The sequence below is a fragment of the Mauremys mutica genome, chromosome 1 (genome assembly GCF_020497125.1).
Source record: "Mauremys mutica isolate MM-2020 ecotype Southern chromosome 1, ASM2049712v1, whole genome shotgun sequence".
NCBI lineage: Eukaryota > Metazoa > Chordata > Testudines > Geoemydidae > Mauremys > Mauremys mutica.
In genome coordinates, this window is record NC_059072.1 from 94820304 (window position 1) to 94841627 (window position 21324).

The 21324-nt window shown below is 53.6% G+C and overlaps 1 protein-coding gene across 3 annotated transcripts; it reads left to right on the plus strand.

The window, feature by feature from the left end:
- Positions 1 to 379: 379 nt before the first annotated feature.
- Positions 380 to 15574, plus strand: BAIAP2L2 (BAR/IMD domain containing adaptor protein 2 like 2). Of its 3 annotated transcripts, XM_045009968.1 has the most exons (14): positions 380 to 589; positions 2403 to 2478; positions 2747 to 2833; positions 4283 to 4344; positions 5686 to 5757; positions 6220 to 6336; positions 6785 to 6931; positions 7808 to 7960; positions 8323 to 8464; positions 8834 to 9056; positions 9891 to 9962; positions 10613 to 10793; positions 13628 to 13668; positions 14788 to 15574. In XM_045009968.1, exons 1-14 carry the CDS (start codon positions 551 to 553, stop codon positions 14861 to 14863), a joined length of 1488 nt encoding a protein of 495 aa, XP_044865903.1. In that variant the 5' UTR covers positions 380 to 550; the 3' UTR covers positions 14864 to 15574. The 3 variants fall into 3 exon arrangements, with proteins under 3 accessions (XP_044865903.1, XP_044865906.1, XP_044865915.1); XM_045009971.1 differs by lacking the exons at positions 380 to 589; positions 2403 to 2478; positions 2747 to 2833 and adding an exon at positions 3298 to 3446 and having other exon boundaries at positions 14788 to 15573; XM_045009980.1 differs by lacking the exons at positions 380 to 589; positions 2403 to 2478; positions 2747 to 2833; positions 4283 to 4344 and adding an exon at positions 4365 to 4458 and having other exon boundaries at positions 14788 to 15573.
- The last annotated feature ends 5750 nt before the right edge of the window (positions 15575 to 21324 follow it).

Consider the following 21324-nt stretch of genomic DNA (forward strand, 5'->3'; position numbering starts at 1 on the left):
TAAGTTACAAGCTTTCAGTGGAGACCTCACATGCTAATGACCATGAAAGCGGTGTTTTGGGTGTAGTGAGTTTGTAAGGTCTGAGACAGGAGGTGGTTGTAAAGAACAATGAACTCTTTCCCCATTGGCACCAATTGGCATCTGCGTCACAGTGGTGAGGCACGATGAAGATGGCTGGACCAGCACATGATAGTATTGGGTGGGGGGGTGAGCTGTATACCGAAACCTGCAATAAATAAATAAATAAAGGAGAAGGTCACATGACCCTCATGGCTGTCACAGGGTTCCTCTCTCCTTGGTGTCTGGTTACATTCAAGGATCAAGTTCTAGCATACTGACTGGTGAATTATTAAACCTCCTTGTGGCGTTCTCATCCCTTCACACTGGACATGTTTCTTCCTGGTGTCCTGCTGTGCCAGGTAGAGAGTGTCTCAACCCATCTAGGACCTTGCAATTGGATTCTCAGGAGAGTTTTGAGGACAACTCGTCCTCTCCCTGCCAACTTCTTGATCTCTGGGAACCCCTCTCCTCCCCGCAAAAGGCTGGTGAGATGGAGCAGTCCTACAGATCCACAATCTCCATCTACAAGGTGAGCTGTTACCTCCCTGCAGGCTGTGGAGTGAAAGGCCTGTTCCCACTTGGCGAGACGCATGGGGTTGGGGGATCCTTAATAAAGGATTTAAAAGCACAAGAGAAATGGAGTGTTCTAGGGGGGAGATTAAATTAAGATGAATTAATTGATTTAATTTGCTTTGAAAATCTGTGGGCCATATCCTCAGCTGCTGTAAAGTGGTGTAGTTCCAAGGCTGTATGAATCCTGCTCTGGTGTGAGAACAGGCTGATGGCCGAAGGGGTGCGTGGTGTAATTCAACGCAGAACCCAGCAGTGCTGGGGCTAACCTCTGGGGATTCTGGGGCATTAAGGCAGAGCAACTTTCCCAGTGGATCCCTGCTATGGGAGAGCTAGAGAGGCTCATCTAGGGGGGCTGTCCCAGAAAGGACAGAGGGAGTGAGCCAAGAGGGTAAAGCAGGAAAGAAACAGGCTGAAACTGAGCAGCATTTTGACAGATCTTAGGAATCCTTTCAGACAGTGAGGATCTACTGGCCTGTGGAATATTCTCCCAGGGAAATGGTGGAAGCCCCATTGCTTGGAACCTGTAAAACTAGACTGATCAAAGCCCTGGAGAATACACTGTGGGGAGTAATTCTGCCTTGGTAATGGAGGGGTGAAGTATGTGTTACCTAATAGGAAAGGCCCATCTCTTAACACCTATATTCTGGGGATGAAGAGGGAACCTGTATTGAAGATGTCCAGGGGAGGCATGTGAGAGCTCCCCTTTGTGTGCTCTGCATGACTGGTGTGAAAATCTGTGTATGTCTGAAGAGACACCAAGGATTAGTGAGTGCCACTATGTGTCCAGGCCAATTACCGGGTCTCTCCATGAATGCAAGTTGTTACAGGTGTTTTTCTAGTTACAGGTGTACATCTGCCTGTGCACACACAGCATGAGACCTGCTTATAATTAGCATCTTATAGTGAATTTTGGGGGAAGAAAAAAAAAACCCTTTCAACAGCAGACAGTTCCAGTGAATGTAGACAAGTGTTAAAACTCTCAGGCGAATCAAACATGCCCAGACACTAGTTTCTCTCGCAAGTTGAGGGTAGATTAGCGGCTGTGCAGCTCCTTGTCCAAGTGACCAGACCGATCTCTCTGGTCTCTGATGTACAGATCAAATTATACAATGCACCTTTTTGGTAAAGACGCTGCCCGGATTGGAGCTCTTTCTAAAAGAATCCTGCGCACAACCATGCCCAGCTGGGCTGGAGTGTGCAAGTGAGGGCACTTCCTTTCTGTGGTGGGCCCATCTCCTTACTTTGGTGCAGTGCTTAGATCCCACGTCCGAATTTCCAGACTGCTGCCCCTGCGTGGCGTGTAATAAGGGGTGCTGTGCACACTGCCCACCTTCGGTTAATACAGTAAATAGACGTATGAGGCTAAGTTAAGACTGTGCCATAACTTGACTCTATCAACCTATGGGGGCCCTGATGCTCATGACATGGTTGCCAGGAAGTGATGCCGACCCCTGAGGGCGGAAAGACCTACTAGGTTCTGGGTGAGGGTAGTAGCTACTTGGGGAAGTTCAGAGGGAAGGGTGATCTCCTGATCACCTCACCCCAATGTTTGCTTTCTGCTGGAAGAGAAGATGCAAGAACTGGACTTCCCCAATGAGAAGGGTGCCTGAGCCTGAAACCAGAGACTGGTGGGATGGGTAGGCCGCAGCTCTGTCAGATGAATCACATAAGGAGGGCACAGGTCTTATCCCAGGCCCCATGGCATGGAGGAGGATCACATTAACCTGTTATGTTCTTTCACCTCTCTCCCCAACTTGGATGGATGACAGAGCATCTTGGAGCAGTTTAACCCTGCCCTCGAGAACCTGGTCTACCTGGGCAATAACTACTTACGCGCTTTCCATGGTGAGTGCTGTCTCGACTCCGCCTGTGCTTAATGGGGGGACAGCTTGGATTGTGTCCGTGGACATCGCCCTTGACTGGCAGGTGGAGGGCGTCAGTCTGTGCTCCTGGGGCTGTTCTGAGCTTGTGGGTAGGCAGGAGAATAGGTGATGAGGATGGGAGGTGGCAAAGAAGGGAAGAGTTGAAGAAAAAGGGGGCAGAGGACAAGGATGGAGCAGGGTCATTTAGGGAAGCTTTAATCCAGCTGCCCTCTCTCCTTGTATTTCTGCAGCACTGTCTGAGGCGGCTGAAGTCTATTTTAAGGCAATACAGAAGATTGGGGAGCAAGCCCTGCAGAGCTCCACCTCGCAAATGCTGGGTAAGTTTCTCCTACTGACTGTCTCTGGGAGGTGGGTCAATTTGAAATGTTGACCTCCTCTCCAGCCCAGCCCAGCCCTTCCCCGCCCCAGTGCTCCCATCGCACCAAGAGGCATGAGGAACGAAGGACTGCACTGGGAAAGGAGCCTGAGTCTCCTGCATGACAACGCCTGTCGCTAACCCCCAGATGCGCTAGGCCTGGTCTGTGCAGCACTCCCAGCCCCCACTGATCCCAAGGCCTGAAAGCCAGGCTTTGTACTTGGCTTTGCAGCCCACTAACCCCCACAGAGCACTAGGCTCAGCCTCCCCGTGTCCCACCCGCCTCAGAGACAGACGCCCAGGCCTCCTGCTGTACGGGGTAGAGCAGAGCACGGAGCCCAGGGGATCGCATAGCTAGGGGCTTTGCCATGGAATCCAGCCCTGGCTGCAGAATTCTGATCCAAGCGTCCCGGCTTTCATTTCACACAAACAATGTTCCGTGTCGTCACGGCAGTGAGGGAAACTCTGAACATATGAACCAACCGTAACGGATGCTGTGCTGCCTTCGTGAGTCTGCAGCCAGCCTAAATTGAGAACTCAGAGAGACGGGAGGCAGCCCCCATTCACCTACATAGGTTAGCTCTGAAACCTAAAGATGGCAATTTAACTATTTCACTGCTGATCATGTTAGCAAAAAGATCCAGCTAACGTGCTTATCTCCCCAACTGCCTCCCAGGCCTTCCTCAGATCCCCAGTTGCTTCCTACTCAGCAGCCCGTCACTCTAACTACCCCCATCCATCACAACGTATTCATACAAAAATCTGTGGCACATCTCAAACGGAAACATGGGAACAGTGTAAACTAAATGGAATGTAATATCACAATAAGCCACATAGGACGGGCACCTCTAAGTGCGCAGGATGATTTAATTCTGCATTCTTTACAAACAGGATATTTAATGTAGATAAAGCTGTCACCAAATTTTCGGCCTGCTGCCGCAGTGTCATGCAGAATCCAGGGTCCTTGGGGCAGACAGTCAATGTACACAATGGCTTGCCCTGGGGCATACATCCCAGCCTTCCAACCCCTTGCTAACTGCACTATGCAAGAGACTGGAAGACTGGGAGCTGGTACCACAGTTTCCCATGGTGTTCTAAGCTACTACCCCTCAGGTGTGGTTTATAACATGCATATTCAGATGATAATCAGTGAAACTATAGAAAGGGATTGAGCAGCTGTTATAGAACGAAGCAGATTGGCTGAAACCTTCTCCTCACACCTTGGACCCAGCTCCAGCAGACTGCTAATGCATAGCGATAGTAGTTGGACTTTTGCACCAAGATAACGCTGTGCCGGTCATGTAACAGTGGCGATTAGTGCTCATGGCCCCTTTGTTTTAACTCGCTGCAGGAGAATGATAAACGCAAGGAGGAAGGTCTGACTATGATACTTTGATCTCTTTTCTTGAAGGTCAAATTTTGATGCAGATGTCTGACACCCACAGGCATATGAACTCTGACCTGGAAGTAGTGGTGAGTATCTTGCCGTGGCCCATCTCTACTGGGAGCAGCCCGTAGCTGTATGCTGGACCTAATGGAGCTGCAGTGGCTAGATGCCATCTGTTGTCTCCATACCAAGAGTTTGGGGTGGGTGGCTCCCAGTTTGTGGTGAGCAGAACTGGGGGAGGGGTTAAGGTTGCCAACTTTCTACTTGCACAAAACTGAACACTCTTGCCTTGCCCCTCCTTTGAGGCCCTGCCCCTTTTCCGCCCCCTCCCCCCCATCACTCACTCTCCCCACCCTCACTTGCTTATTTTCACCGGGCTGGGGCAGGGGGTTGGGTGCGGGGCGGGGGTGTGAGGGCTCCGGCTGAGGGTGCGAGCTCTGGTGTGGGGTTGGGGTTGAGGGATTTGGGGTGCAGCAGGGTGCTCCAGATTGGGATTGAGGGGTTTGGAGGACGGGAGGGAGCTCCAGGGGGTTGGGGTGTGAGAGGGGGTGCAGGCTGCGGCTGGGAGTGTGGGCTCTGGGGTGGGGCTGTGGATGAGAGGTTTGGGGGGCAGGAGGAGGATCAGGGCTGGGGCAGGGGGTTGGGACACGGGAGGGGAACAGGGTGCAGGCTCTGGGTGGCACTTACCTCAAGCAGCTCCCAGAAGCAGCATCATGTCCCCTCTCCAGCTCCTATGTGGAGGTGCAGCCCAGTCTGCAAGTGCTGCTCCCATTGGCTGTGGTTCGCAGACAATGGGCGCTGCAGAGCCGACGCATAGGAGCTGGAGGGGAGACGTGCCACTGCTTCCAGGAGCCACGTGGAGCCACAGCAGGTAGGGAGCCTGCCTTAGCTCCCCTGCGCTGCCGACCAGACTTTTAACGGCCTGGTCAGCAGTGCTGACCGGAGCTGCCAGAGTCCCTTTTCGACTGGGCGTGCCGGTCGAAAACTGGACACCTGGCAACCCTAGGAGGGGTGTGTGATCTAAGCAGCATCCAGTTATGACGTGCCAATATTTCCATTCCCCACCCCCACGTAGTGCTGTTGGGAGTGGGGTAGAGAAGGGGAGGACTAGTGAAAAACAAGGATGTTAACCCTTTCCTGGCTGTGCGGTTGTTATTGATATGACAGCAGTGTCTAGAGGAGAAACAGCCTTTGCCCCAGAGAGCTTTCCGTCTGATTAGACAAGACAAAGGGTGGGAGGAAAAGCAGTATCGGCTCTGTCTGCAGATGCCTGGCCAAGCATGTCCACCAGGAGTCAGGACGGGGGCGTTTCTCCTGGGCACTCCCTAACTCTCCCTTTTCGGGTCCCCTCATCTCCCAGCTGTCAGCAGTGCCCAGTAATACCAGCTGCTTGGGGCAGTTTCTAACGACTTCTCTGCCTCATCTAGGCTCAGACATTCCACGGAGACCTGCTGCAGCACATGGAGAAAAACACCAAGCTGGACATGCAGTTCATCAGCGTGAGCCCCAGCCCTTCCCTGTCCCTCCTGAGCTCTTTGCAGGCTTCCCTCTCCCCAACCCCTAAGCAGGGTGCTGGACCTCTCTCCCCACACCCTTGCTGTGCCCCTCCCGCCTTTGAGTCTCTTAGCGCAACTCAGGCTTTCACCCTCTCGATGGTTAAAATCATTGTTTCATCCCTGAGGCGTTTCCAAGGATATTCCAGGCTTTCCCTGGGGCAGGGGTTGGGAAGTGTCTCTCACCAACTGGAGAAAGAGAGACTCCTTCTGCCTAGCTGCCATGTCCTCATGGGCTGACTTGGCCAGCTCTCCTTTGTGGTAGCTAGGATTCACTGGGCTCCTAAGTCCCATTTTCAAAAAGGATTTAGGCTCATTAACTTTCAATGAGATTTAGGCTCCTAAGTCCCCTCCGTACTTTAGAAAATGTTCCTCATAGTCTCTGGTCTCCTTCTGTGCTCCCGGCAGGACAGCCATCAGCGCTACGAACTGGAGTACCGGCACAGGGCTGCCAACCTGGAGAAGTGCATGTCGGAGCTGTGGAGGATGGAGAGGACTCGAGACAAAAACGTCTGGGAAATGAAGGTGGGAAATGAAGTGGAGGCAAGGATGGCCCTGAGACGCGGGAGAGTCTGGAATGAGGAGAGTGGTCATCACAAGCTGATGCTGATGATGCCTCCAGAGCCCAAGATAGTTTATAGCTTGTCTCTCCCTTACTTAGAACACAAGGGGATTGCAAAAGGCAGCAAGTTGACACACAGATAGGAGACATACTTTTCCACACAGGGTACTGTTAATCTGTGGAACTCCCTCCTGCAGGATGTTTCTGAGGCAAACTGCGTGGAAAGACTAAAATAAGATTCAGGGCCAGATCCCTATAAATGTTGTGTGCTGCTTCAGCATAGCAACGGGGTTATAAAGGCTGATGATGCAGCCAGCTGAGGGGAACCCCGGGTTTATTCCCCCAAATACTGCTCTGGGCAGACTCAGGGTGCTGCATTTACATCAATCCCTCCTCCTCTTGTCCACCCAGGAGAAGGTGAGGCGCTTGCACACGGAGATGCAGGCGTTTGTCTCTGAGAGCCAGAGGGCTGCTGAGCTGGAGGAGAAGCGCCGCTACCGCTTCCTGGCTGAAAAGCACCAGCTGCTCTCCAGCACTTTCCTCCAGGTCTATAGCAGGGTAAGGAGGGGGTGTGGCCTGAGGTTGGGGGGAGGGACATAGCCATAGTCACTTAGTCCTGCCACGAGTGCAGGGGACTGGACTAGAAGACCTCTCAAGGTCCCTTCCAGTCCTACGATTCAATGATTCTATGTGGGGATGTGTACCTTACAATCCTTGTCTCAGAAAAATTTCTTACCTAAAGCAGCTTTTCCGGGATCCACCGTTCAAAGATACAGAGAGCACTGCCTCTTTATCCACTAAGTGATGGTTCATAAGGGACCCTTTTGCTTCTCTTTATACCCTTCAAAGTTCATTATCTTTTTCTTAAGAGTTAGGACGACCCGCCGGGGTTCAGACTGTGGTATCCTGTGGTGTGCCGACGCCAAGCTATTTCCTCATCCTCCTGATAACTGGTGTTTACCTCAGAGGCAAACTGTCTCTGGCATCATCATGCTCAATTGACACCATAGACCCAGGCAAAGAGGCAAATCAGCATTCCTTTGTCTAGGACAAACTTGTTTATGAGGTCTGCCCCCAAAACATATTTCTGGCGCACGTACATAGCGCTTTACACACCGTCCATCACTCGATGATATTCATGACTGGTGTGTCGCCAGCTTTCCACTGATACTTCACACAACATTCGTCACCAATAAATGCTGTGATGGCAGTGTGTTAGGGGTAGTGAGTGTGTCAGGCCTGCTGGGAGTTACAGAACAGTTGGTCCTCTGCCAATCAGCATTGAGGGGCTCGTAGAGTGGTGAGGGTGTCTCACCTGCCTCACCCTGCTGGTGGCAATGAGGACAGTGCACTTGGGTACAGGTTGTAGCTTTCCCCCTCACAGCTGATCTGCTCCCATTCTCCCCCTGATCTCTCCTCTCTATCTCTCCCCAGGCCTGGGGCATCATCCAGAGCAAGGTGCCAAAGTGGAAGGAGCAATTGGAGGCCATCCGCAATCCAAGCAGCAGACACTCCCCAAGCCTGCTCAATGCCTCCCATGGCCAGGGGTATCCGTCAGGCCGCCTGACCCCCAGCCACCTCGACATGGTGAGAAAAATGCCAACAAATGATCTCTCCAGTAACAGGGGGGTGCCTGGGATGGCCCCTCCCAGGGCAGAGATCCCAGAACAGAGGGTCAGCCCAGCTTTTTCCCAGGTTCTGTTATTTTTTGGGGGTGGGAGGCAATCCTATGTGTACCCCATTAGTCTGTACCTCCAGGGCCTCACCTGATTGTCCTCCCTTGGTGGCATTAGCTATCCAAGACAAGATGTGGGAGGCGGGAGGGGAGAGGTTGTGTGTGTGTAGGAGCGTTGGGGGTGGGGAGGGATACATTTCTTTAGGGACCAGGCTTCTCTTGAAGAGGGATCTCCTCTGTGTGGTGCTCATGCACCTTCGTTTCCTTCCAACAGCCTCAGAGGCCTCTGGGAGATTTTGGCTCAGCCATGACTGGACGTAATTCAAGCCACTTCCCCCAGGAGCCTGCAGAACTTCTTAGACCCTCTCCTCAGCCAGAGCCAACCAGGAGAAGCTTGCCGAAGACTTCATCTGCTGGTAAGTTTGGGTAGATAGGGGCAGTGGTGTGGGACTGGTTGTACTTCATGTGAGCAGGTACAGGCTGGATTTGGGAGGGACAAAGTTGCCCATAATGCATTTGTCCCAGGGTGCACTTGGGCACCTGTTCTTTGCAAGGGCGAGAGGGCAGGGTACATGGAGGGTGGAGGTGAAGCCCACGAGTGAATGAACAGGGAGCCAAACAGGCAGGGTAAGGGCCCCATTAGGGAAACTGTTTGAGTGGGATAGGGAAGCCCAGGTCTGAATGGACAATGGAGGTTTCTCACTCCATCAGTGGTGGGTCGCTAGGGGAGTCTAAGGTTGAAAGAAGCCCTCTGAATCCTCTCACGCCTTGGCTGCTCCTGGCAGGCTCGCTCTCCGCCGGCCAGCTCTCACGCTCCAGCTCCTTCGGGGAGCGGGCAGGAGGAGACACGGGAGGAGGCAGCAGCGTGTTGAGAGTCCAGGCAATCGTGCCCCACTCTGCTGGCACCAACCGCACCTTGCTAGGGTTCAACTTTGGGGACGTCATCACGGTGCTGATCCCAGAGGCGCAGAACGGCTGGCTGTACGGCAAGCTAGAGGGATCATCCACGTAAGTGCGCTCAGCCTGTCTCCGTGGTGCTGGGCTGGAGGGGGGATCTTGGTGAAGGCAGCAAGCCAGCTGTGAAGAGTTGGGTTCCGAGGGTTAATGCCCTGCCCTCAAGCCTTCCTGCTTAAAAGAGCAATGCCAGTCTCAGTCTAGCCGAGGGGTTTCTCACTTACACAGGCAGCAGCTACTGCTATGGCACAGTGCTTGGCACCACAGGGAACCGTTACCGAATGGCACAACTGGTGCCATCCCTGGCCTGGTATCCAACGTGGGGCATGGGTTACTGGCAATGTGGGGCAGGGTGTGGGTTGGAATTTGTGGGGTGCCTGCTTGCCATATAGTTCTTACCCAGATGCTGCCTTTCTATTTGAGGTTCATTAGTCCCAGCTGTGTCTACCTTTGCAGCAGGGGAGTTTCCAGGAGAGAGTCACAGGGGATTCTCCAAAACTGTCTTCGCTTTCTGGGGTCGGCCTTGTCTCTGTCCAAAAAAGTGTCCAATATGAGCCCACTCCCAACGGTGCGGGGGGAGATCTCCCAGGAAAACCCAGGTGCCGGTGGCTTAATAAATGGTGCTCTTTCCTCCAAGTCGTCCCTGAACGAAGGCCCTTGCCTGGTGCTAGGGGGGGGGTCCACGTGCTGCTGGAAGTGCTGTTCTTTCAGCTCAGACACAAGGCAAAGGGCTCGGTGGCTGGTGGCCATTTTAAGATCTCATCACGGCCCTCCATGCAATGAGCGTGTTCGCCCCAGTGGCCTGGCCAGATTCCACGATGGGTAACAGAATGGTAAGAAACGTGTTGCTGCAAAGGCTCATTGTCCTCTCTGTCTCTGGGGCCTTAGGAGTGGCTGGTTCCCCGAAGCTTTCATAAAGCCCCTGGGGGGAGCAAGAGACCCGAAGGAACCACCCACCAGGTAATGGGACCTGCTGAAGTGTATGTTTGTATGTCATTCACGCACTGACCTGTGTGACGCATTGTCCTGTGTGGAGCTGCCCATCAAGGCTATGGCTCTTGGGCATGCTCAAGAACTTGTCTGAGGGCCATTGGCACCCTTGGACATGGCTTTTCTTAATGAAACTGTGACATGTTGCTCCCATTATGGCACAATATTTCCAGGGGCCTTTAAATCTCTAGTTAGGTAAATCCTAGGGGTACATATTCCCTGTGGCCAGTGGTTCTCAAACTTTTGTACTAGTGACTCCTTTCACACAGCAAGCCCCACCCTTATAAATTAAAACCACAATTTTATATATTTAACACCATTATAAATGCTGGAGGCAAAGCGGGGTTTGGGGCGGAGGCTGACAGCTCGCAACCCCCCCCCCCCCATGTAATAACCTAGCGACCTCCTGAGGGGGTCCCTCCCGACCCCCCGTTTGAGAGTCCCTGCCCTATGGCAACCTCTTGGAAGGGATTCCCAGGGGACACATTCCCTCTGGAGAGAGCCTGGGAGGGAGAGGTCCCAGACCACATGTGCTGTATGGAGAGATCCCAGAGCTCTCTTCCCCAGAGCTGGATTCGGGTCTTTTCTTCTTGGAATCTCTCCTTTCCCCTCTTGCTCAGGTCCTTCCCGCTGCGGAGCAGTCACAGCATGGATGGCCTGGATTGCCCCAGTGTCCCGTCAGCAGGAAATTACCGACACAACGCTGCCTCGCCCCCGTCACCAAGCCCTTCTCCAGCCTCACTTGGTGCTGGCAACCGCCGGAACAGCTTGGCTAGCGCTGCCGCTCCTTCAGATTCCAAGGTGAGTGGGCACAGCGCTATTCTAACCTGAGCTAAGGCAGTGAGAGGGGATCTGTGGGCTAGGGTGTGTCCCTCAACCAACACTGACCTTTGCTTTCACATCCTTTCTAATTGAGGATAGTTAACAGGTTGCCAAGGGAGGTTGTGGAATCTCCGTCATTGGAGGTTTAAGAACAGGCTGGACAAACACCTGTCAGGGATGGTCTAGGTTTAGTCGGTGCCTCAGCACAGGGAGCTGGACTTGGTGACCTCTCGAGGTCCCTTCCAGCCCTACATTTCTGTGATGCCATGATACACACCCGCTCCAGCCAGGCTTAGTGGGAAGGGAAGGGTCATCCTGACCTCACTGCATCACAGATTTCATCCATCTCGCCCATGCTGCTGGGCCTCTTTAGTGCTGCTCCTGGCCATCTATGAATCCACCCTAGCTGATCTCAGCTACTCCGCTGGGCATGGGCTACTTTACAGCTGCTCCCCTCCATCCCTTTGAACCTCCCTGCAGGATGAAGTCATTTTCAGCACAGCTCCTGTCCATCCGTCCCTAGCAAACTCTGTGCCCTATCCCGTGGGAGAGTCCTGGTCCCCGTGCTCCTCTCACTTCTTCCCTTTATTACCCAGCAGGGGCCCTTCAGTTTACTCCTCTTCTCCATGACATCCCAGCCTGATTTCTGGTGGCTCCGGGGCAGCAGCTCTTTCTGCTAAAAGTAGGACCACGAGTGATGGAGCTGGGCTGGGGACCAGCTGACAGAGATGCCATCCTTCTCTCCCTGGAAGGGCTAGAGATGCTCTTTTGGGTGCCTCTGCTAAAGGCAGCTGAGGATGGGGAAGGGTGAATAAAAGCCTGGGAGCAGAGGGCCTGCACTCGGGTCTCAGCAAGGTGGGGAATAGAGGCTTTCACTTGAGATCTTAGGTTCCAGTTTGGACCCAGAATGGGGTTTGAAGGCAGGGTGAAGGGTAGAAGTGTGTTTGGATACCAAAGGGGATTGGGGGATGGGATACGGAGTCTGTCCTCTCTAGGTGATTGGTTCCAGTCCCAGGCTGGAGGGCCCTGGATGGTTCAAGGGATTGAGAAATGGAATATGTAGCTTTTCACCTCTGGGTCGGCGGTTCTGGTGAAGCCCCAGTCTGCCTGGCTCAGGGGACTGGGATGCGGACATGGAACCTACCCCCTAAAAGTCACTAGTTCCAATCCAGCCCCAGGCTGGGAAACTGGACACCTCAGGGGATCGAGGAGTGGGAGTGGCTCTGACCCAGCCATAGGTCAGCAGTCAATGAAAGTCATTCCCAGCTGATGGCTGTGGAGAGAGCTGTGTGAAATGAGTTGGGGTCTTAATCCAGTACCTAGTGGGGCAGATATTTGCATCACAAGCCCCACCATCACCAGTTATCACTCCCATCGGAGGTTCGGCAGATACCAGGATGAAATGGGCTGTAGCAACTGAACTCTTCTCTCCTCCCAGGGTTGGTCCCTCCAGGGCAGCCCAGAGGCACAATTTGGGGCAGCGTATGTTGGGATCTTGCTGTAAAGCTGTATTTGTATATTATATGAGTGGGGCCTACCAAATTCATGGTCCATTTTGGTCAATTTCACAGTCATAGGATTTTAAAATTCTTCATGATTTCAGCTATTTAAATCTGAAATTTCAGGTGTTGTAATTGTAGGGGTCCTGATCCAAAAAGGAGTTGTGGGGGGTCACAAGGTTATTGGGTGGGGGTGGGTTGCAGTACTGCTACTCCTACTTCTCTGCTGCTGGTGGCGCTGCCTTCTGAGCTGCGCATCTGGAGAGTGGTGGCTGCTGGTCAGGAACCCAGCTCTGAAAGCAGAGCCGCCACCAGCAGCAGCGCAGAAGTAAGAATGGCCTGGTATAGTATTGCCACCCTTACTTCTGCACTGCTGCCTTCAGAGCTGGGCCCTCAGTCAGCAGCCGCCATTCTCTGAAGGCAGCAGCACAGAAGTAGGGGTGGCATGGTATGGTATTGTCACCCTTACTTCTGTGCTACTGTTGGCAGGGCGCTGCCTTCAGAGCTGGGCACCCAGCCAACAGCCACTGCTCTCTGGCCGCCCAGCTCGGAAGGCAGCGCAGAAGTGAGGGTGGCAATATCATGACCCCCCTGCAACTCTTTTTTGGGTTGGGTCCCCCAATTTGAGAGACGCTGGTCTCCCTTGTGAAATCTGTACAGTACAGGGTAAAAGCACACAAAAGACCAGATTTCACGGGGGGGGGCAGATTTCACAGTCTGTGACGCGTTTTTCACGGCTGTGAATTTAGTAGGCCCCTATATATGAGGCTGTAGGAAGCATGCAGGGGGCGGGAGATGGTATCCCAGGCCCTCCTGTGATCAGAGGGGGCATCTCTGGCCATGCTAGCCTGTGAATTCTAATGCCAGTTTTGTTTGTTTGCTCTTTGCTGTGCTCTGCAGATCCTAAACTCCCATGATCAGAAATGCACCCTCCTCCCTGAGGAAGAGAGGGGGACCTGGGAGCCTGTGGGGGGAGGGACAAAATCCACTCTTCCCCCTGCACAGAAAGGGGGATATTTGTTCTCTGCAATTCTGCTTTAGAGGGATTTTGCAAAAGCACCTAAGTTATTTAGGAGCCCAAGTCCAATTAATGGGGATTGGAGAATGGGATATGGGGTCTATCATCCCGCTAGTGGGACTTGGGCTTTTTAATTGTTTAGGAGCTTTTGAAAGTGTGTGTGTGTGTGCGTGCGCGCGCGCGCCCGTCCGTCCGTCCATCTGTCCGTGTCCCTCCTCCACTCTTTGTGCCTCTCTCTCTAACCTGCACAATGTGCCTGCTCTCAGCTTTTGACCCCTTGTCTTGTTTCGTTGCAGAAGTCAGCTGTGCAGGAGCAGCCCCCAGAACTCTTCCCCCGGTAAGTGAAGTCTGGGATCACTGGTGGTTTTATCTTATTGTTTGGAAAGTCCTGGGGAACAGAACAATGAATGAGAGGAGGGAAAAAACACTCAGTCTCTAGCAAGGCCCCCAGGTCCCTCTCTGGCCTCTCCTGGAGGAACTGGAGTAAGAGCTCCCAGGTTGAGGAGATGATGAATTGGGTCCCTCAGAACTGCCCATTTGGAAGGGTCCAAAGGGAGGGTGTAACTAAGAGCAAATTAGGACAGGAAAGTCAGGCCAGTGAGAGCTGCTGGACTGTCAATTAGTTTCCCAAGGAAGCCTCATCATGAGGGGGACACAAACTATTCTGGACAGGTTCTAGCAAATGTATCCTAGCGAGCAAGCTGCACCAGCCCCAGGGAGATGACAAGGCGGATCTGACAGGCTTTCGCCATCTCCTCTCCATCTTTGAACCTTTCAGAGAATACAAAGTGGGGCGAGCTCTCTAGTGGGGGATGGGATGGGCGACTGGTAGGGCAGGAGGCGACTCTTGGAAACGCTGCCCAATGGTCAAGGCGGATTGAAAGAGCGGGGGGTGGGGGGGGGCTCTTGCAGCCCCAGCCAAAGGGCAGGGGGAGAGGAGGAGCCGCATGCCCAAGCCACCTCCCTGTTCTCTCTTATTCGAACCCTTGCCACCACCCTCCCTCCCACAACTCCTCCTCCATCACTGGCTAATTGCTCATCTTGTGAACTGTGCCAAGGCTAGGGGGGAATGGCCATGCTAGAGTGGAGGAGGGGCTCCTGTCCAGGGAGAGGGTGGGGAGTGGCTCTGCCAGGATGGGATGAAGAGGAGGGTCCCTCCCGGGGGGAAATCCCATGCAGGGAGGAAAGGGGAGTGGCCCTGTCAGGGAGCAGGAGGAGGGTTACCAGGAGAGAGTATGGGGATGTATTATAATTAACTGCATTGATAACTTGCATCTGGTGGCCCCCATCCGAATGAGAACGTTTCCCGCTGTCAGCAGGGAAGTTTTCTACTGTCCCTTTGGCGCGTCCCCTCAACATTCACTGTGACGGGGCCTCTGCCAGGGCCCTAAGGCCAGGCGGTACTGAAACAGCCTTTTCTGAGCCTTTCTTTCTCCTCTTGCCTTTCTCCTTCCAGCGGCACCAACCCGTTTGCCACGGTAAAGCTGCGCCCCACCGTCACCAACGACCGGTCAGCACCCATCATCCGGTGAAAGGGGGCCGTGGAGAGCAGCGGATTCTGCGGGGTTGACAGCAGCAGAGGTGGTAGAAACGCACAGTCCCTTCCCATTCCTGGGCCACTGTGACCTCGGTTGGCACTAACCTAGTGCAGTTTCTCAGGGCGCGCCTCAGTCTTACTCCCTGTGTCTGGCACACTCCAGCAGTAAATAGATTCCCTCGTTTTCTTTGGCGTTCTCTTTGGATTGGCGTGTGTGATGCTGGTCACGCTGAGTGGAAGGCGTCTCCAGGATACTGGTGCTGGTAGCATGGGCAGGGGGTTGCTTATGCCTAAGCACTGGGAGCTGGAGGAAGGCACGTCCCTCATTGGTCTGTGCACCTGCGCCGCATGGGGTGATATTGGCAGGGGAAAAGGAGAACCCTACCCAGCCCCTACTCTCTGTTGTAAAGTACTGACGGTTATTTGGCCACTGAGCAGATTCCTGACCTACGTTTGGGGTTAGGTCCCTGCATGATGGGTCAGCAGGTAACTGCACAGCAGGGGTCTTCTCCTTTCAGCTCCTCGCCCCAGAGCCTTTGGCAACTGGCCACTGAGTTTCAAAGCGCTTTGTGGGGAGGATGCCTGCCCGTTCGCAGTGCCCTCTCCTCCACCCCCTTGTTTGGTAGCCCCAGGGTTGGATTAAGATGGGAGGGGAAACCCAGCTGTGCAGCCTTGTGTTTGGTTCTGTACATAACAACAATAATATATATTTAAAATAAAATGGAAAACACAATTTCCTTGTGTGTCCTGGTTCCTCTGACCATCCTTCCTGTCTGCCTCCCTGGGGGGATGCCAGGGGCAGGTGTCCACCAGGGAAACTAAGACCTGGGAAACTTAGCCTGGGGTAGGTCTACACAGTAAGTGGCAGCCTGCGGCAGTCTCAGAACCTGCATCTACAGACTTGGGCTTGTGGGGCTTGCAGTACGGCTCTAGAAATAGCTGTCGGCTTCAGAGCCCGAGGCGCAATAGCAACCCAGCTACTTTTAGCGCCGTGGCAAGAGCCCAAGGCTGTTGACCTGGGCTCTGAGACTCACTGCTGCAGGCTGTGTAGACATACCTTATGGTGCCTGAGCCTGGCTAATACGTGTGACTCTAGTGGCTGAACCACCTAGACAAATCTCTGAGTCTGCTGCCTCCACCCACCTAAGGGACCGGGAGTTTGCTCCTCAGCCTTGCTCTGGCCCTTGGTGCTGGGTAAAATGGTGGAAAAGGTCTCCAAAGCTCTTGCTACCTGGAGCCACTTGACTGTTTCGCTTGGCCTCACCAACTCTCCATCTCATTTAAAATCTCTCTTCTCCTGTGCTGCAACCTCACTCAAGTCTCCTTTCCTTCATTTGAATTCAGCTTCACAGCAGCACCGAACGCTGTGGCGTGTTTTGAGCCGGAGTTCTTGTGAAAGCCACTGCCCAGAGGAAAGCATGTGTGTGTGTGTGTGTGTGAGAGAGAGAGAGAGAGACAGGCCTGCAGCTGCTAGAGCTGTGTTTTTAACTTGTACATCCTCCTTGCCCATTCACCTTGGCTATTCTGCTCCTTCTGTGCAGGCAGGCCCTCAAGAGCAGAGTAAGAGGTGGGTGAGCTCCTAACCTCACACTGAGCACCTTTAATTTCCTGCCACTAGGGGGCAGCAAAGTTCTGTGCTCCCTTCCCCTAGCTGAGCGCAGGGCGCCGCCCTGCTGAGAGAAGGCCTGGGGGTCTCTGGGAGGCAGGGTGGTGGGGGTTCCTAGGGAAGCCAGTCACAGTACTACTGAGGAGGGTGATGTGGCTGGAGAGTAGAGTGAGTGGTGCCCAGAGAATGGCGGGGAGGGGGATGGGGGTGAGCTCTCCCAGTACAGACCATTGGCACCGGGGGATATCTAGATCTGAAGGAATGGGGGTACCACTAACCCTCTCCCCATCCACCTCTCTGCACTGGAATGTGGCACCCCCCTCGCTTCCCCCCATTACCCCTGCACAGAGTTTGGTTCCCTTGGGAGAATCAGTGGCGCCAGCCCCTTGCTCAGGTGTTGAGTTTGAGAGTCACCTTTTAAACCTGCTTTAATGAAAATATGCCTGGCCTCCCTGTCTCCGGCTGGGTCACTGTAGTGTGTAGGGGGCGGGGGGGGGGTATCCTTCCTCGCGCTCGGTGCTTCACGAGGCCTGCACACAAACACAGCATTGTTGTTTTGAGCTCTCCCGGGGTGGTGGAGAGACCTGCTGTGGCTGCTTTAGCCAATTAGTCTTATTAATAGACATTAACCCCCCCCACAGCTCCCCAAAGCCCCTCCTGCTCTCCTCCCTCCTACTCTGTTACCCCAACCCCCCCTGCAGGAATTTAGAGATGGAGGAGGGGGAAGGAAGCTAAGAAGCTTAGTGGATTAAACCGTAGGCCTTTCACTTCTGGGGACCAGGGTGTGCATGTCTTCAGTCCCTTGGCCACACCTGGAATGAGTCTTGCCGGTCTCAGTGGTGATTTCAGGTAGAAAGCAGACATCTGATTTTATTATGGTGGCTTAACCCTCCCTCACTCCCACCCCAGCAGCCCCACGCCCCCTCCAATCAGCTGCAGAGGCTGCCTGAATTCTGCCCTCCTGGGGGCTTTGCTTTTTTTAATGGTTGGTGACTGTAGCATTCCTCCTGGCGCGCTATGCGCACCGATCTCCCCAGCGTGGCCCCAGCATCCTAACGCCAATGGCTCTGCCTGCTCTGGGTGAGTGCTGTTTGGAGTGTGCTAGACGGCCAGCCCTGCCCTGCATTCACTTGGCTTTTTTCTGGAGTCTGCAACGGAAGGGAGCCCTGGCCAAACCAGCCCTCCAGTCATATGCCACGAGGAGACGGGAATAACTCATGAGATTTTCCACACTCCTTAAAGGCAGAATTTACCCCAGGCAGGTGGTAAGGAGGCTGTTCAGGAAGGCCTCCATGTTCCTCCCCTGTCTGTCTATCAGTATATGTGGCTCTCATCAGCATTGAATCCAAGCACCTGCTTGCTACTTCAGAGCATTCCCTGCATGGCCCACTCTCTGCTCTGCTTCCTTTGCTCCATCGTTGCACCCTGTCTCCACCGCAGCACCTCCATACTCCAGCACGGCACCCTTGTCCTGTCACTGCACCCCACCCCGACCCCCGCACAATGCCCTGCTCTGTCCCTGCATCCTCTGCACTGTTCACTGCAAACACCCACTCCTCCTGCATCCTATCACTGCATCCCCTGCTCTGTCACCACACCCGATCCCCCTCCTTAACCACTGCACCCCCTGCCCCATCCTTCTGCTCCCCCTGCTCCAGGACTGCACCTTCCCTGCCCCGCCGCCTCAGTGCATCCCACTGATTGCACTGCGCATTCACGCTCTGACTTTGTAAAGCTCCTTGACGTTGTTGCCTAGGCTGCTCCATCCTGATGAGCCAAGAGACAAATGTTAAGAGCCTCCCTGCAAAGGAAAGTGAGTGCAGAGGGGAAGCCATAAGGAATCTTTGGGCAGGCTCCCAGCCGTCTCTCTATGCTGAGCCGTGGGATTACCAGGGCATTCTGGCCCAGGCATGCAGGCTGCTCCTTCCCATTGGCTGGGAAAGCTTCTTAAAAATGGAGAGGTGGTTTCTGCTAGATCAGCACCTCTGATGCTTTGCCGACTTTAAAACATAAGCAGCTGCTGACCCACATCCACAGTGTAAACACGTTGGGGCTCACGCTGCAAACTGCGCTGCACCCAGGGACTCCCAGCGGAGAGGACTTGAGCGGGGGGGTCTCTGCAGCAGCTGGGGATCACTGCATGACCCCACCAGCAGCAGGTGGTTCAGGAGAGGACAGGAAGCTGTGCAGGATTTTCTGCAATCCAGATTGGAGGGGAGACTTTGCTGTCCAGGAAAAGAAAGCAGGCTGCTGCCAGGCATCTGTCATGGAGCTAACCCCGAAAAACACCATCTAAGCTAACGTGCCCCTCCAGGAGCCAAACAGCACCACACAGATCAGCCCCCTGGAACTCGGAGGGTGAACAGGTAGCCGCCATCCTGCGAGGTTTGTATCCAGATGCACTTTGACGAGCGTTGATTCATTTGGTAGGTTAGTGGTGTGTGCAGGATGTTCTCCTGGTTGCTGCTCAGGCTAATGCCGGTCTCGGGGCATAGCCTATTAATAGGTCAGCCTGTGCCAGGGAAAGCTTATCTAATTCTCTTCTGGATGCTCTCCCCATGCACCCTCTCTCCCTCTGTGAGGTGGATCCGCTGCTCTTGGAGGCTGGAAGGGTGAACCCTGGCACCACCACCCGGAGCAGGGACCCCACTGAGCTGGGACACTAGAGGAGAATGCTGGCACTAGTGTGTGGATCCCATTGACTCCCAGTGCCAGCGTGCTCGAGTTGTGGATCCCACTTTGTTCAGAGGTTGGGTCTGGGACAGCTCCCTAGTGGTGGGATCCTGCTGTGCGTGGAGGGCAATTCTCAGTGCTAGCCCTGGGGGGGGGAGCCCACCCCGCACACAAAGACTGAGGGTGTGACTCTCACCATTAGTGCACTGTCCTTGCACGTGGTTTTTCTAGCACTGGTGGTGAATCTCACCCTAGCATAACTGAGACATCAGCACTGAGCTACAAAGGTGACGGGTGCTATGGGGACACCTGAGAATGCAGGTGTGATGCGTTGGGCGTTAGCGTTTGGGGCGGAGCCTCTGCCTGCCAATGATCCATCTACTGTAGTGTGTGTTTGAACTGGAAATTGAGTATTTAAAATATCCAAACAAACCTCCCCGGCACTGGAGAAAATAGTAGTGAGCAGCGGTGTGCAAGGCCCAGACACAGTGTACATCAGTGCATACAACCCCCGTAGCAATGATCAGAACAGCCAGTGTATTCGTTGTGAACTTCCGAGCGGGAAACCTACACGCCCCACACCAGTCTCAGAGCCTGGAGTAAATGGCACATCAGACCATGTTTTGCAAATGAGCTGTTGTGTGCCAGAGGGCCAAATCGATGCCCTTGCCTAGAAGCTATTGAACATTTAGAGCGAGGAGACGTGTTGTTTATGAACACTGCCTGCCTGCTTCCCAATAAACCCCAGATCATGGTGCTGGAGCACAGAGGTTTCAACAAGATTGAGAAACGTAAGGGTGAGCAGAGGAAATTAACAGCAACAATCTGGGGCAGATGTCCATGTGGGTGCGTGCGTTTGGCAGCAGACACTCTTCCAACACAGCTGCATGCATCAGATGATGCCAGTGGTCCAGGTCCAAGACTGATCTGGGAATCTTAGTTCCATTAGAGCACATGCCCTGTAATACAATAGTAACTTGCTTGCTAGTAAATTGGAGACAGGTTGTGGGCGGAGCAGAGACTGGAGTGTCACTAAATCAACCTGCCGTGGTGCCACTGTTTGACGTGATCATTTGGAGCAGTAAAAGGTTAGAACTGTTGGTGGTTGACAGTAGAACCGTCACCCCGGGCGGTGAATACTTAGCGTGGAAATGCCTTTCCAACAGCCCGTTCCTACTGCTGTCTGTCACTCATTTGCACTGAGTCAGGGAGACTTGGTTGTAAGGCTCAGATTCTTTTTGGCAGTACGGTCTAGATAAATAAACACAGCACTGGGGGAGTCACAGCTCCTGAGTTCTAATCCTGACTCTGCCGCTGGCTCACTGGGTGGCCTTGGGCGAGTAATTTATCATCTCTGTGCCTGAGTTTTCCCATCTGTAACACATGTGTGTGTGTATGGGGATGAATATTAATGGGCTAACGTACATGCAGCACTTTGAACACTTAAGGTGCTGTATGAGCGCCAAGTCTTATGTCTGGAATGAGTTTCTCAGTGCTGCTTGGCTGCAGGTAGAGAATGCTAGAGCTGGTGTGGGTGAGCTGGAGCCTTCTATAAATGGGTTAAAACACCAGGCAGAGCTCGCTGGCCCCTTGCCTGCGTTTTCGGAAGCTCACAGCACACGCTGATTCTGCGCACGAGGAGCATTTGGCTAGAACCGTCCAAAAAAGATGCTGCTTAAAACCACCCTCACAGCAAGATCCCACTGTCCATTAATTTCCTGTGCGACAGGTTCCCAACAACTGTTGACTAGGGAGCACTGGGCTAGACCTTGTGGGAGAGGTGCCAGAAATAGCCTTTCCAGCTTTTCTTCAACAGAGCCTGGCTCAAGGCACTTGCCAACAGCAGTGTGTTGTGGTAGGACAACTGACCACACTTTCCCAGAACAAGGGTCCTCCTGGTGGGGGAAGGGAAACTCTGCTGAGGGCAGCTGGGGTCACCAGCCCTGAGCCTACCTGTATGTGCTGAGCCTGGCTCAGAAACCTGATTAGTGACAATTGGCCCAAAGCCAATGGTGCCTTCTCATGCAAATCAGGCTTACAGTGCATTGTGGGTATAGCAGTGTCCCTTACTATAGGCCCACAGGCAATCTCGCCATTTTGGCTGGTGCGATGCTACTTAGTCCTTACTCAAGTGGTGATTGCAGACACCCAGCCCTATTTTTATTTTTAGTTGTGCC